Here is a 17033-nt window from a genome sequence, read left to right as displayed (position 1 = left end):
AGCAGCTTTACAGAAAATGCATGTGTCTAAATTACAATTTAGAGTGATCTGTATTTTTTTATTTAAGACTGGTCATAACTTTAAGTAAGTTACTTAAACAGGTAGATTGATCTAATTTGAACCCAAACAATTACCCCTTGGCTAACTGCTAGTTGGTCTGACTCAGACTTAACACAGCAACATAGTGTCGGCCCACATCTGGTACAGGTGGATTCGACACGGTCCGAATGTGGGCCGGATCTGGGCCGACACTATGTTGCTGTCTGGGTAGTGACTGTCTTTATGCAACTTGGTCCCTGGTCTCTGTCTTGACTGACACAAATGAGCTGGTCTTGACTACAACACTTGTAGCCCCTAAACCAGGGTTTCTCAAACTCGGTCCTGGAGGGCCACTGTCCTGCACAGTTTAGCTCCAACCCTGATCAAACACACCTGAGCAAGCTAATCAATGTCTTCAGGATCACTAGAAACTCACAGCTAGGTGTGTTTGATCAGGGTTGGAGCTAAACTGTGCAGGACAGTGGCCCTCCAGGACCGAGTTTGAGAAACCCTGCCCTAAACCTTCAATCAGCCAGCAGCCATATCACAAATGAGTTCAGAGAAAAGCGCTATATAAATTTTTTTAATGAAATATTATTATTATAATAACACTTGCATTGAGTGGTTAATTCACTAAACAATCCCTTTTGCACACAGTATTTTAGCACAGAAACAGCATTATCACCACAATCCAGTTTAAACAGGTGCTAAATGCATTAAAACGCTGCAACATCAGTATTGTCAGTACATGTCATTGAGTTCTATGTAAACTAGGCTTATTATAGATGAGCTTTACTCACAAATCTTGGTGCTTTTTTTAACCTAAAACCACCTGCAGAATGCAAGAGTTGCTGTCATGTCAGCAGTTATTCGTCGAATGATAAAGAAAAGCATTATAATCCAGTGTAGTCGAGCGCCTTTCAGCTTGTTAAAAAGTCACAGTGGTGCTGGATCGCAGTGGTGGAGTTCCAGAAAAGTACGCCAGATCATGTTTGTCGTCCTTCAACAAACTTAACACTCAGAACCCATCCGCAAGACTGTGCCTGTGTTGGCAGCACAAGCGGTTTGGGCGATTTTGTGCTGGTAACTGATTTACACAATTCCTGCATGGGTGCAAAAACAGTGTGCACAAATATACAATGCTGTCAGGTTTTAACACAAGTTGTTTACTCTTGTCCTCCACTTGGAATCAACAATACTGCATCTTGTTGCTTGACTCTGCTTGGTTTTCCAACAGAACAACCTCATGTCCTCCCTCACTCCGTTACTTGCCAAAACATAGAGCACTGGGTCCACCACGCTGTTCAGGCTGGATAGTGCAAGGGAGCAAGTGAAGGGTAAGTGCATCGCTTGCTCAAAGATGCAGCTTTGTTTATCTCCCACAGCAAAGAAAGCGATGGACCGTATCATCAGGAGGATGTGGTACGGTGCAAAGCAGAACAAGAAAATGCCAATGACTCCCATTGACAAAAGCCTGACTTTGCGCTTGCCTTGCTCATGAACCCCTCTACTTTGCTGCACCTTGGATGCGATCAACCAGTAGCAGACCGTGATGACCACCAGCGGCAAGATGAAACCAATTCCGACCCGTATCAGGTTGAATATCGCGATGGGTTCTGTCATGGGGAAGGTTTCGTAGCACCTCTGGTAGCCGTCGTCCAGCGGATCTGGCAGCTTGTCCAGGTACAGCACCAAACAGTGCAAGGCCATGACAAAAATGTAGACCAGCCCACAGATGATCCAGGCGTAGCGCTGGCGGCGGAAGGCTTTGACTCGCAGAGGGAAGGTGATGGCCAAGCAGCGATCGATGGAGATGCAGCAGAGGATATAGATACTAATGTACAGGTTGGAGTAGTAAAAGAAGCCAGCCAGACTACAGAGTCCCTGGCCAAGGGTCCATTTGTGGTTGTTGCTTAAATAATAGATCCAAAGAGGCATGGTAAGGATGTACAGGAGATCCGAGACAGACAGGCTGAGAAGGTAGATCCCTAGAACGTTCTTTCTGCAGATCTGCTGAATTATGGGACCAATGGTTACCAGGATGAACAGCAGTCCCAGGATGAAGGCGATGATGTAGATGGACATCAGCAGGGGACCTGCCGACGGGTTCATGATCACACATGATGAGTTGCTAGCGTTGGATATTGCGTTCATCATAATCTGTGTGCACAAAGAAAGCTTAAATTTAATCAATTGGATAGTGAATTCTACATGCAATTAGTGATGGCAATTTCAAAACACTGCCAACACCTTTATTCAGTACAACAAGGTTATAGGCGAAAGTGAAGCTACTTTTCAGTTTGCATGACAGATACTGATCAGTAGTTTTAGTACTTGTGAAGTAGTGGTAAACCACTGACCTTTAAGATTATTTTTTTTAATTTGAGCTCTCATTTAGCTATGATGCGGTTAACCTCGGCTAGACGATGTTGCTGTTGATTATTGATGCAGATGTTGTCATGGTGCACAATATAGTGATGTTTAAAAAGGTCCTCTCTGTAGGTAATCACTTTCAGGTGGTAATTTTAATTGCAATGACAGGGATGAAAATGAATCTATTGAAAGGGTGACAGACTACATGTGCTCATTAACTACTCATTCATAAATGAGATCATTTATATTGGTTATCAGGCACGTAACCAGAAATGTTCTTAAAAATCCAAACTCCAATTGATGATAACAGAATTGTGTTTGCTGCAAATTGCAGAATGTCTGTGGTTTCAGTGAGAACGGAACAACATACATCCTGTTACTTTTTACTAAGTCAAGGTGCAATGTTTAAGCATCCAAAACAAACAGCAATTTATTTTTGAAAGGTAATTGAAATTAATTAAAAACACAATGGGTAACAAAATGTCATCCTCAGTACAACTAGCTGCATGTGCCATGACCCATGATTATGATGGAGAATTAAACAAAACAAAAATATTACTCTGAAATTAATGTAGGCTACTCAATAGAGGTTTCATATATGCTTGGATATAAACACTCAAATATTGCTTAATTACCCAGACAGGATGAAAGGAATCTGTTAACTCTGGGACCAGCATTCTTTCCTTGTCTGTTTGCTATATATTTTATGATATGTTGTTGATTTTAAAGGCAAAATGTCACGCTTGGTGTTAAACTTAATTTCACGGTTGAGCAAACGTGTTCTTTTGTACCGGCAGGGAAAGAAAAGTTTTGTGAAATGTGCCTGGACTGAGTGGGTTTATGATAGATTTAAACCTCAACTATGTTTTTTTTTTTTTTTAAGGTTTCCAGACGCCTGCACAGATCTTTGACATCATCAATATTTGTCAGCAGAGCCTTTACATCTGTTCAAATGCTGCACACATGCCATGTAGTGATGAGCCATACACTTTGAATTATCTCTTAAAGCTAGGGTAGGTAATCCTGTTCAGAAACACTTTTTTTTATACTGGGTGAAATGGTCCTTCCATCCCGAGAGTAGTCAATACATTATGTGTTCAGAAAAAGGAATGAAAACAATCAGACCTCTGTAGCAGCTGCAGGACAGTAAAAACTCTGACCAATCACTGCCACTCGGTCCGAGTGTAAAGAACCAATCAGATGCCTTCAGAGCCAGGAGGAGTGTCTTAGCAGTGTCAATCAAGTTCGCGTACGCACTGATCGCCCCTCTCTTGCACAGCGCGTACCGTCATTCAAAATCAAGATTGCCGGTGTGCCGAGCAGCTGTGCTAATGGCGGACAAACAACCAAAACTGCCAATTTCTCGAGTGGAACCTGCTCATACAACAAAGACAGGTAAACGGAAAAAGACCGATGACGATAAACAAGCCCGTCGGAGCCCATTGACTCAGTGTTAAAACTCTAGCCGCATAACATACAGATAAAATGTCACGCACTGTGCAAAGCAACAATTGAAACCTGCTAATTCACTGGCTTGTCATGTTGCTAAAATAATGTACTAGCAAACCTTATTTAGCATTACATATCGCTAGAATAATTATTTACATAGCCTACTGCAACGTTAGTTACAGTTATATTATCTTACTAGCTATTTATAACTCATAGAAAGAGTGCAACGTTATAAAGTTACATTACATGTATTGCATAATACGTAATGATTTGAGGACCAAGTTTGTAGTCAAAGTATGGGCAGGCCAGTCAATGTAAAGCATTTCGTCCCTACCAGTGAATGTGCCATAACTGTTTATCCGTCGTCATCGGTGACCCTGCATGTTTACTAGCCTGCGCGTTCACGGCAGGCTCCGCTGTGGGGGGAACTTTACATAACAAAATACATGTTTAACAGCTAGTAGGCCTAACCTTATATGTTATGAATCTTACACGGAATTCATCTTCATCACAGTGCAACTAATGGAAATGGAAAAACGTGTATCAATGCAACCTGTTTTTAGCTTTGCCTTATAGTTATAACTAGCTCGTTAGCGAATCAAAAAATATATATTTTAAACTTTACCAATATCGATATGATAGCTTGATAGTGAGTAGGCTACTAAAATACATCTTATTTGTTTATATTCATAATGATAAAGTTAGATTTTTTTATTACATGTGATTCTGACATGATGCTACATGCACTGCGCTCCTTCCTCTCCGCTCGTCTCAGGTAAATAATGCGTCCTCCAGTTTATATACTGTCTATGCTTCCAGCTCAGCGGTCGGAGTCGCACGTTCATGTGTTTTGGGGGCGTGGCTTTGAAAGGACCCCAGAAGGGAGAGGGTGGACTGAATGGAAATAATGAGCTGTCTTTAAAACAGTCGTGAGAGGTCTACATACACTCGATTTTTATACTTTCTTTTTCAGAATACTTACATTTTAATTATGTATTGATATATACATAAAGTTTAAACAAATTTGAAAAATAAGTTTTTTAGACCATTCTTACCTACCCCAGCTTTAACCCTTAGGGGTCTAATAAGGTGTTTTGGGGGTCCTTGAGATGTTTTGACATGCCCTGACATTTGTGCTTTTTTCAGTTGCTTCAGTTGTAAAATTGTACTTTACTGGGTACTTTTATTTTAACTCGAGTACATTTCTAATGAAAAAACAATAGGCTACTTTTACTTCGTTACGTTGGGCGACGTTCCTCTCGTTAATTTATTTTAATGCAATACATATTGTTAAATGCGTAGTTTATACCAAGCGCGCTGTATCTTTTTTCTGGGCTCGAGCAATGCTCAATTCACAAATGAATCACTCTTTTGAGTCGATTCTGTTCAAAGTCTTCATCAAACAAGTTGATCTGTATCAGTTTGAATGATCTGTTCAGTTTCCTGCAAATTATGTCACAGCTAGACATTCAGCACTACCTGCATGTCCCCTATATTCCCTTGAGTTCATCTTAAATACTATTGCTCAGCTTGCTTTGATTTCATTTTTTTTTTTTGGCTTTCATTTGGACAGTCTTTTCACTTCTTGCCAGTCTCTGCTCGAATTCAATTCAATTCTAGATACTGTTGCCGACTTACACAGCTGCCGGTCTCCACATGAAGGGTTTGCAGCTCTTCAATTCTGCTCTTCAGTGCAAGACCAGTGAGAAAAGCACACAGGTCAACCACAGTAAAAAAAATAAAATAAAAATAAAGGACCTTTTCAGGACCTTTATACACCAGGAAAAATACTTATAGCTACCACTTGCACTACTAATATAGTGTTTTTGTGGATATCCTGAAAGACAAGCATCACTACTAGTATTGCTCATACTGATACTGATTATACCAATATTAAACTTTGATGCATAACTCATCTTGTTTCATTTCAGCTTCAGACATGAATAATTCCTCAGATGAAGCGAACTGTTTGAAACACCAGATTCACTGTTTGGACTCCTGATCGCTACTGCCCGATTTCACAGACAAGGCTTAAGCCTATAGTCCCAGACTAAAATGCATATTTGAGCTGTCTTATATTTAAGGAAATTGCACTGACATATCTTAAAATATCTTTGAAATTGTTTTGTCACAAGATGCACTCCAGTAATGTTTTTTCTAAGGCACGTTAAAAAAGCAAAACTACTTAAATGTCCTAATTTAGCCAAAGCCTACTCCTGTGAAACTAGTGGTTTGTTGAGGAGAGGTCATGCTAGTCTAAATGTCAGACCAAAACTAGACAGTGGTGGGAAAATGAGGTGGGCTCATTTGACATGGACCAGCAAACATGAGCAAACAACCACTCATCATGGGCCCAGTTTCTGCACAGGAAAGCAAATACTTTCAGCTGCCTGTGCTAGTAATGTGATTTGTGTAATATTAGTGTGCTAAGAACATAAATGTGATGTCTAAAATCAAGAATCATATAAACTGATCCAAATAATTTAAGGTACTTTAGGGAGTTTTATTTGTTCCCCAAATGTCTTCAGCAATTTGTCACAAAAAAAGCCCAAATCTGAAAACGTCAGATCAAGGAAAAGTAATTTCACCTAAAGCATCAGGATACGCCTATCTGTGTGTCTAGTGAAATCCCTTTCCTTGTGTGTCATCCATTTTATTTCCAAGAAAAAGGGGTGACAAAGGTTGAAATTCCAACCTATACCTATACAGCAGTCAACATTTGAAGTGGATCAAAAAAGTTCATCAAAGTCCGACAAGAACGGGTATTGTTCAAAATTCACATATAACTTAAACGAAAGGTTTTTGAAATTGTGTCTTGAGCCCAAATGAGCCATAACTGCTACTAGTACCTGGGGGAATGTTGGGGGAAATCTGGAACCTCCGGGAAATCACCCATTTGAAATGTTGTAAAGGTGATGCGCGGTGTTTCTTACTACTTAATAGGTAAGTTATTTTATTGAACAGATAAATTGCCATATGTTGCTCTCTCAGAGAGTTCATTGTTAAGCATTATCTACTGTGAAGGCTCATTTCATTATGGTTGTTCTAGCGCTGTGCTGGAATTTATTTTCAAGTAAGTACCGTGTCTATTAATGGGTAAAGCTACGGTAGCATCTTCAGATAGTCAGCTTGAGATCCTTTCCATCTAAATTGGTAAAATCAGAGATTGTCTTATTATAGGGAGATGAGAGAGTCTGAATCTCTTAGCGTAATGGCTAACTTGGATCACATGAAGCACCTCAGTAGCAGTATCCGCCGTTCAAAGTTTTATGACAGTCAGTTACAGTTGTTTCTTGTGTTGGTCTTGTGGATAAATGTTCTATATTTGGTGTTATATCGCTAGTGAAGGTACAACAGGACTGCATTGTTTGTGAAATATGTTTTACGTGGAAAAAAGAATGCAAATATCTCTATTAGCTGCAAAGTACTCGTCACAGCAGGGCACATAAACCTACATTTAAGATTGCACTAAACACTTAATTGTAATTTAATACATATATAATTTATTAAATTATGCTTTTTTTTTACAGTCATTCATTAAAAAGTATTATATCATCATTAGGCACACAGCAGTCAAAAATCATTACAATACAAGTCTAACCTGGCAGCGAAAGAAAGAACACTATTTGTTATTTTAATTAAACAACATACAGTATAACACAATATTTATAATTAAATTATTCAATTTCTCTTTATACATTCAAATGCATAATATCAGCATCATATACATGCATGCAGTCTAATCATAATTGGTAAAACCTAAAAGCCAAAGAAAGAAAACATCTGTATTTTTGACTTTCTGCAATATACAATATCATTCAATATTCATCACATGTGAGTATCTGTATGAGTATCTGCTCGAGTATCTGTACTTTACTTGAGTATTATTTTTTCTGGAAACATTTTACTTTAACTTCCCTACATTTGAAAGACAAATATCTTACTTTTTACTCCACTACATTTCTGTCAAGGTCCTTGAGTAGAAAGTAGTAACGTCAGTCAGGGGATGATTTTGGTTGCATTTTGGTTGGAAATCAAAGTCGCGTTGACACGATTTTAATTTTCAACCACAATACAATGTCTGTCCAACGTTGGAGATTAATGTCAATCTGGCGTTGGATTCTGACATCAATATGATTTTCATTTTCAGCATTGGGTTTGGTCATATAAATGCAAATTGTGACATTTTTTTGGAGCACACTAGCTTATAGATAACAGTATGGCTAACACATTCATACTAAAAGCCAAAAAACTTTAAATGGGGCACTGTTTGAGGGAACAGCCATTTGGGTGTCCGAAACCGTTGTGGACGTTATTGAGTGTCTTATTCACTCTCACATTCAATCCCACTGGAACTGTGTTCTAGAAATACATTTGATATTGATATGAGGGATAAGGTACTGTAAGTACATACAACAATGTAAAAATAATAAAACAATGCATTGACATTCACTTTTGATGCTTAAGTACTTTTAAAAACAAGTACTTCTGTTCTTTTACTTAAGAAAAAATCAGTCTTTACAACTTTTACTTGTAACACAGTAATATTTGACCAGTAGTATCTGTACTTTCACTCTAGTAAGGAAGTTGCGTACTTCCTCTGCGGTAATACCGCAAATGAGTCTTCTGTCGCGACATTCCCTACTCTGCCTTTTCTTATAAAATAATCTTTTCATCAAAGTAAAATCTACATATCGTTCCCCAAAAAAAGTATTGTTTAGCGTAAAACATGTTGAAGAGTAGTGGACAGGCAGTCAATTCATTAAATGATTAGATATTTCCTCACAAAAGCAGATTATTCAGCCTAGTGAAGCCTCTTCTCATTTCATCCATTCACCAAAAAAACAGCCTCTGGTCTCTTTCCCTGCATACCGACACATAGCACCGTTAGCATTGTTACTTTTTTTTTGGCTAAAGGTTGCAGGCTTGCCTTCTAGTGGCTTTGGTTATATCTCTTAAGCCTAGTAGAGAATGTTTTATGAGCAGTAGGATAACCATATTCATCCGCACAGTCACGCAGAGCCAAAGCACAACCAAAACAACGTTCTTCCGCAAAATACACTATGGGCATAGTGTAGTTTTAAGTGTGAACTGAATGTAATGTTTTCATACACCTAATTGCCTGTTAATTGCAATTAAATGAAAGTGTATTATAGTTTAAATTTAGATTATTTAGCCTATTTCAAAGACAATACAATTATTAAATTACATATTTAGAAATTGTACTTAAGACTTATACTTAAGTGGGCCAGAAAGCACTCTAAAGCTTTTAAGCCAAATTTAAATTTAAAGTACTGTTGAATGTACAAGAATTTATGATAAACTAAAATATACTTTAAGATCAGTTCTATTGAAACTTGCATATCATGTATTTAAATATGTCTATTTGTAATTATACATTTGTAATGATGCAATTGCTATTTAATACATTTAAAATATATTAACTTAAATAGCAATATGAAATAACATACTAATGTGCTTTAGTATGTTAGTCAACACAACAAAATATTAATAAAACATAATGATTTAAAATGCACTTTAAAACAAAACAATTTAATTTGACATAATTACAAAGCGCACTTTTTAAAACTGTATACTGACATAGTCATAAAAAGGTCATAAGTGTCTTTAAGGAAACTTAAGTGGCATTCATTTCATTTATATTATCTGCAAGTAAAGATTTTTTTTTTTTTTTAAAGAAAGAGTAGCCTGATATTTGGCTGCAAACAAAGACATGTAAAACATTTAATTTCCAAAGAGCTTTTTAAAAATGCAGTGTATTCACAGACCTCGATCTGAGACCTTGAGATCTTAATAGCCTCCTAAATCTGTTGCCAATATCAAACACAGGCGTCCTAACAGCATTAGCTGCTATAGAGATTGTCCTGCCAGCAGTGCGTCACACTCAAATTCAATTCAGGTCTAACTGACCCACGGGTTTTAAGCAATGTGTGCACTTAACCCTACCCGAGCAAAACAGAGGAGAAATCAATAGCTGGGTAACCTGAGCACACACTCTCAAAGCTTCAAAGACGACTTTTAGAGGTAGAATTAGATTGAACCAGCAAATACACAAGTCCCCTATACAATACATTAAAAATGTAAGCTGCATCAGACACAGCCTCAGCTCTGCTGCGAGTGACGATACTGACTAGTCCTGAAGGTTGTAAGCGATGAAGAAGATGTGCTGTGATTCTTTTGCTTTGAAGTCTATGCAAATTATACTGTCATTTCATAATATGTCAGGCTGTTTTGCTGAAAATAAGTCAAGGGTTTTTTTTTATGTCGTATTTACGTCACTGGCTAAGTGTGCAATGTGGTGTTCCCTTTAGAGATAACTAGGTTGTGGTTGAAGTTAAGATCATGCGTCACCAAACAGAAACTGACAAACTGCACATTAGACTGGATATTATTAGGCTGCTGTTGTTGAAATGTAGAACTTAATCTGCCGTGTATCTCTGAATCTCTGGCGCTTAAATATGACGATGTTTTCGATTTTCCCTCATGAAAGTTTCCACGCTTCACACCAGAGATTACAAATATGGACACAGGCCAATAAATGAATTTAAACCAAAATCATATGATTCAAACCACAAAAGGGACTGATCCAAAGAAGTCCAGCAAGGAAAATCAGCTTTAGACTAAAATCTTCCATGTTCAGAATGTTTGACTTGAAAATCCCATTACAGATAAAGTGAGTAATGAATCACATTGTGTCCTTACTGACTCCAGTCACTTGTGGAAAATAACACTTAAGCATTTATTACAGAAATAATATACTTTAAAAGAATATACTTAGTGCAAATTGAATGTCATTTTTTTGCACACTTAATTTCATGTTATTTAACTACAAATGTAATTTTACAATTATTAACATGCAATGTAATATCAAATAACACCCTACCGTCAAAACTATGAAGTACTTTACGTTTAGTCAACAAGAGCTACAAAAGTTTATTAAAACATAGCAAACTTTTAAAATGTAATTTAAAGTAAAACTTTAAATTCCATTATAGCAAAGTGCACTTACTGTAAGTGGACTTTTATTTCATTAATATTATATCATCTGCAGTTTTTTAAAATATACTTTTAATATTTGAAGTTCACTACAAGTGCACATTCAATGCAATCAAGTGCACTTCACACATCTGCTGAAAAATATTACAAACAGTTCACATTTAGTGTTCCCTTAAAGGAAAAACACGGCATGTTTTTACTATCAAATTGCGTGTTCAATAAAGCAAAAGTCCATGAGATGCTGCAACGTTAGCATTAGTGACTTTTTTTTAAATAACTGTTAGGGATGTTCTAACAACTGTTTGTTAGCGATAGTATTATTCAAAATCTGGGTACGTTATATTTTCCTGGCTTTTGTCCAGAAAGAAAGGAAGGGACAACTCTGGATTCTTCAGTCAGCAGTTACTGTACAGTATTGATAAACACATAATCTACTTTAATGGAGAGTTCCTGTCCACTTCCTTTCCCGTAGCTTACATAATGTGTTTACACTGCTTTATTCTTGTTTTGCTATGGTAATTACAGGTTTAATGAGCGCCCCTGAGAGCTGTTGAGATTCAGGCTGGAGGTCTGGAAAGAAGAGTGGTGGGCTAGAGCTCCTGTCAGCTCCTCTGAATGGCATAATCGCTCCCTAACCAACTCCCATCCTGAGGCAAACACACACTGAATCTGCAGGAAAATGATGTAAGTGCAGGAAAAAAACTAACTGTGCCTCCAGTGTCTTCACCTTACATCATCAATGTCAATGTTTTTGTCATTTCAGTTATAACTTCTGTTAAAGGCGCAGTATGTAAGTTTTGTCGCTAGAGGTCGCTTATTCAACAATAACAAAGGCGTAGCTTGATGACGCCGTGAACGAGCGTGGAATCATGGGAGGTGTCGTCTTCACCTCACCAGCCAATGAAAAGCAATCTGATGGTACTCAGGCAGAAATCGGGTTCATGGATTGGATGTGATAGTTATTAAAGTTGTATGTGGTATGAAGCAGGGCGGCGCCGAGAGACTGGGACATTTTAGGTTGCTGTTTTTTACTATGCTTATGTCGGCCGCTGCTGCTCCTTTTATTTGGTTGTTTATGCGTATTTTACGATTAAAGTTACGTTCAACGTTTACCTCCTCCTTCCCTAAACTTGAATGTTGTTATAGTTATGTTTGATCACTTAAATTTACATTATTTAATTTCATTCTGATAAAACAGCTCTTTCTGATTTTGCCATGTTAGCCACTTGACAATGTAGTGTTATTTGTTACTCTTAAACATGTTACTCGTGGTAAATCAAGAAAACAAGAGATTCAAACAATAAGACCAACTGTGTTAAAACACATAGGCCCGGTTTCACAGACAGGGCTTAGACTAAGCCAGGATTAGACCATAGATCAATTAGGACATTTAAGTAATTTTTATAAACATGCTTAGAAAAAAACTTTACCGATGTGCATCTTAAAACTAAAAAGGCACTGATATATTTTTAAGATCAGTCAGTGCAAGTTTATTTCAGTGGAAACAGCTCAGACTTACATTTTAGTCTAGGACTAGTCTTAAGCCCTGTCTGTGAAACCAGGGGATAATGTATTAAAATGTCTCTCTCACGGTTTCTGTGGATGTAAAACCAGAAATCGAGGGTATGGGACACGGGACATTACTGGTTAAAATAGCTGATTTCACTGAATTTAAACATTGTTGGAAACATTTGGGATAATTTAAGTACACAAGTCAACAAAATATTTAAGTCCAAAAATCTTACATATTGTGCCTTTAAATCAATACACATGACGTCAAAAACCACCATGGGTCATGCAATAAGGAGATTGTTGATCACACGTAAAAATCAGACTAGTCTGCTTTTTTTTTAACCATGTTAAGCACTTTATATTTAAAAAAACTTTTGGGGTTTGGAGCTGTGCACTCCACTCATGCTACAAAATGGGCGCAATTTGTGTTTTCCAAGGAAAAATGGAAATAGCATTTTGTCTTTATTCATTCTACATATATGATGGTAACAAATTTGGTTAGATCAACAAAAAAAAAGTTAATTTCTTGAAAGGATGATGATGATGATGTAATGATGACAGTTTAAAAATGTGATTTAATATGATAACAAGGTTGTTGACACACAGTTTTCATTTTTCTTTTCTGAAGATGCACATTTTTATGTAATGATACAGGGTTGAGACAGAGCCTGGAGACACAACTTCAAGGCTTTTTAATAATACATTAAACAGGGATGTGATTTTTCCGGATCCGGATTTTCCGACCTGAAAATGTGACCTACGTGAATCATGCAGATCTGTAAAAAAAAAAAAGAAAAAAAAAAACCAGATTGGGGGGGGGTTTCTCACAGCCGTCACCATGGTAACCCGGGACGGAACCACAATCGCCGTCCCCGCGCAACAGGGCCACACCGGGCGGCACGTCACCATGGTTACAGATGGCATAGAATAGAGATGCATTTTTCCTTCCTTTCCAAGTACAGGGATGCAAACAGCGCGCTTTTCGGCGTGACAAATTTGTGGAGACAAATTCATCTGAAGCCTATTTCATAGCTCAATGTGAGGGACAGAAGTCTATTTACATCATTAAAGTTTACGAAAACTCGTTTTCCCTCCTCTGCGGCTGTCAATCATTCTCCATTCAGTATTCAAACGGCGCGCGCGCCTCGTCCGGTTACAGCAGCATACAAGCACGGTAAAACTCTCTCCAATATGATATTCACATTATAATGCTTGATCTGTAGAGAAAAGGCTGTGGATTTGCATAAAATGACTTTATTTTGTTGGAGTTTGTTGCTGTTTTTAAACGACTCGCTACCGTGTGCCTGTTAGATCACACATCACAAGGACTAAATCGGCATCAAACGCACAATAACTGGAATTTAAAACTGTGAATAAACAAATGATCAATAAACTGTTGGACAGATAGACACTAGGATTTGTGCGCTCGACATTTCTTCGCTTTGTGCCGTGAACTTTAAATGCGCACTTGCGCAGCGCTGCACACTGTGACTCTGTGATGAGTCGTTCATGAACGATCCGTTCATTGCGTCTGTCACGTGAAAAATGAACGAAAGGCTCGGAAGGTAAAGTAATTATTTATGTTCCCTGTAAATTATTTTTGACTGCATTATAATGATTTCTTAATTCAGAATATGATCAAGATTGCGTAGGTGGAATTTGCCTGTTAAAAGTATAACATTTAAAGCCCCTTAAATGAACGAAATGACTCGAAAAAAGATTCGTTCATTTTGATGAACGAGATCGAACAAGAGAGTCAGTAAAATGATCCGAACTTCTGCGCCCGCGATGCGCATACGCGCTTTGTGCGCTCTGTTTTGAAGCGTGTCATATTATCATGGTTTTGCGCACTGAAAGATTATTGAAAGCCTATATTTTTGAATACCTAGCCTGCACAATACATTTAAAATAAGCATAATTTAATTGTATGTTATTTCTGTGTAGTGTAGAGTAGGCTATATAAATATAGGCTACACACTTCTGAATTCTTGACATTCATATATAAATATAAAATTTTGAAATGTATGATTGCCTGATTGAATTTTATAAGAGTACTAATAGTAATTTGTTTTTATTAACATGTTTAGATTTGATAAAACATTCTTTCAAGAACTCTTCAAAGATAAGAGAAATGTCAACCGTTACCGCACGATTTTGTAAGTGGCAATTGAAAGTAGATATTTATAGAAACACCAGCATTGAATTCAAATACACACCTCGTAGTTTAGTGATATCATAAGATCAAAATAACTGTCAACAATATAACCTTTTTGAAGGTATAATTATCTCCCAAAATTTAGCAAGTTAGCTTGCTTTGCCACAATGCAATTTATAAACACTGTTTTTTGTATGATAGAATGAACAAAAATGTACTTTCAAATCTTTTTATCAAGTGGGTCCCCAAGCAATTTTGCATTTAAAAGACATCCAATAGCCGTCCAAACACACCCTTGACGTCTAGGCTAAAACGAGGCAAAATTTGGGCTGTCAGTGAAAATTTAATAGACGTCTAACCATATCCCAAGAATAGACTAGTCATCAACGCATAGGCTATGCATAGAACATGTCAAAGAAACTAAACTAAACTCCTTGGAATCTCTGTTGGCTTTGATTACATGATGGAATATCATACATCTCGCAAGTTATTTTGGCAAAAACGACGTTACCAAATTCAAGGTTATTTTGTCTAGAAGCGGGTTACTCAAAGCCGGACTATATCGGGTCTATAGTTAACCGAGACGCTAAAATGACAGCCATTGCTTGCTGGCATCCAAGTGTTGTAAACATTTTAAGTTACTAGGATCAAGTCTCTGACAACTGCATTGGTAGAGTTACTATCTATAGCAGAGGAAACGAGCAAGCATGTCCACCCTCTGATTTTATCTCATTTACACACACGCTCATTCCCCATTACAAGTTCTTGTGTTGAAACCAGCCCAGAAAAATGAGAGAATCTCACCTGCAAATCAACTCAAAGAATGATAAAATGTTCTCCACCAGTTTCCACCAAATCTCAGCAGTGAAACTTTACAACCTCAGCCCCAAAACCTCCTCAAGTCCAGCTTCAGTCCCGCGTGACCTTGGAGAAAAGACTTTCTCAGACATGAAGAGGGTATCATGCACTTCAATACTGCTTGCTGCCTGGAGATGATCAAAAGTGACCTTGTGAGAGCAGGTTCGGCCGCTGCACTTTGCGCTGAGTGGATGGAGAAGAGATGAATTGAGAGACAGAAAGGGGAGGAGAGATAAAACCTCTCACACACATGTATGTCTACAGGAAGATGTTAGGCTAGGGCTTGTGGGTTTTTTTTTTAGCTGCATGTGATGGAGATAGCAGGAACCACAATGAGTAAAAGCTTTTTCCAGACACGGCAGAAGATGAGAAACTTCCATTGTACAGTCTGCTTCATACGTCTGCTGCAACTTCCTATTTAACGAAAACAGAAACTACAGACTCTTTTTGTTCTTTTTTTTTTTTTTTTGCTGTAATGGCTGTAATGGAATAAAACCATAATTTGCATTATGAGCGATCAGTCTTTTTTTTTTTTTCTGATTTTAGACGCCTCCGCATGTATAACCTTTCCAGAATCAAAGCTTAATTAAAGTATCTTTTTCTTTTTTTAAGACAAATGTTCCAAAATGTTCTTAAACCAAACCACCTACTGTTTCTCGGTCTGAGGTATTCTGAGAAATCTGAGACTTCTTGGAAGTTAAATTAAGTTAAACATATATAAACCTAATATTCTTCTAACTAATTATTTAAAGGTTATGTTACACTAGGAAATGTGAAGCAGTTCACCTATATTTGATTTAAAAAACGGTGTTTTGACCTTTCATTGAATCCATTATTGACTACAACTGAGCCAGTAATGGGAAGGATTGAGACTCGTATATATACGATTCTTATATAAATCATGTTTAACAGAGTTTCACACAGTTTTTACTTACTGCAGCAATACTTTGGTTCATGTGCTTCTTGTTCCTCCTGGTTTATGGTTTTATTCATTTCACAAACTGACTGATTTCTACAGAGCGGTTTCTGAATTACTTCATACATTTGGTGTTCCTCTAAAACTGTACGGCCAAATATGAAACTTTCCATTTAATGTTTTTAACTTTGAGGAAGCAATAACTGAAACAATATAATGTTCTGTTTCAAGAATATTAGTTTGAGCTTTAACTTATAAAGAGGTTAAACGCTAATACCAAATTTGATCGATATGGACGTTTAAATAGTTAATTTGTATAGTAAGTGTATGTGACCACATTAAAGTACTGTAAAGTTTCATTCAGCACCTTTTAAAACATCTATACTATCGTTCAAACGTTTGGGGTCGGTGTGTTTTGTGACTACATTGGATGCATGTAAACCTATTGTTGGAGACCTCCAATTCAAAATTAGGAACCTTTAATTAAACAGCATAATTGGGGCACTTTAAACAGATGATTCAGACAGCTTTACAGCACAAACACTTGCACTTTAGTGTAAAATAATGAATATACTTGTGGTATAAGAATGAATATTTGAAACCCCCTGGAATGCCTTTCTCCATTGTAAGTGGAACTCAAACATTTTTCCTTTTTAAAAAATGAGGAACAAGCTGAAATTATTTTCTGTCAACAGATGCTGTCAATAAAGCATA

The 17033-nt window shown here is 37.3% G+C and overlaps 1 protein-coding gene across 1 annotated transcript; it reads right to left on the bottom strand.

Annotated features, from left to right (window-relative positions):
- Window positions 1-607: 607 nt before the first annotated feature.
- On the bottom strand, window positions 608-15788 carry gpr184 (G protein-coupled receptor 184). Its single transcript, XM_079885076.1, has 2 exons — window positions 15350-15788; window positions 608-2199 (listed from the first exon to the last, which is right to left on the bottom strand). The coding sequence occupies exon 2, from the start codon at window positions 2194-2196 to the stop codon at window positions 1192-1194; it is 1005 nt and encodes a 334-aa protein (XP_079741202.1). The 5' UTR covers window positions 2197-2199; window positions 15350-15788; the 3' UTR covers window positions 608-1191.
- Between the last annotated feature and the right edge of the window lie 1245 nt (window positions 15789-17033).

The sequence above is a fragment of the Squalius cephalus genome (assembly GCF_949319135.1).
Source record: "Squalius cephalus genome assembly, chromosome: 11".
Lineage (NCBI taxonomy): Eukaryota > Metazoa > Chordata > Actinopteri > Cypriniformes > Leuciscidae > Squalius > Squalius cephalus.
This window is presented reverse-complemented; position numbering and strand designations above follow the sequence as displayed.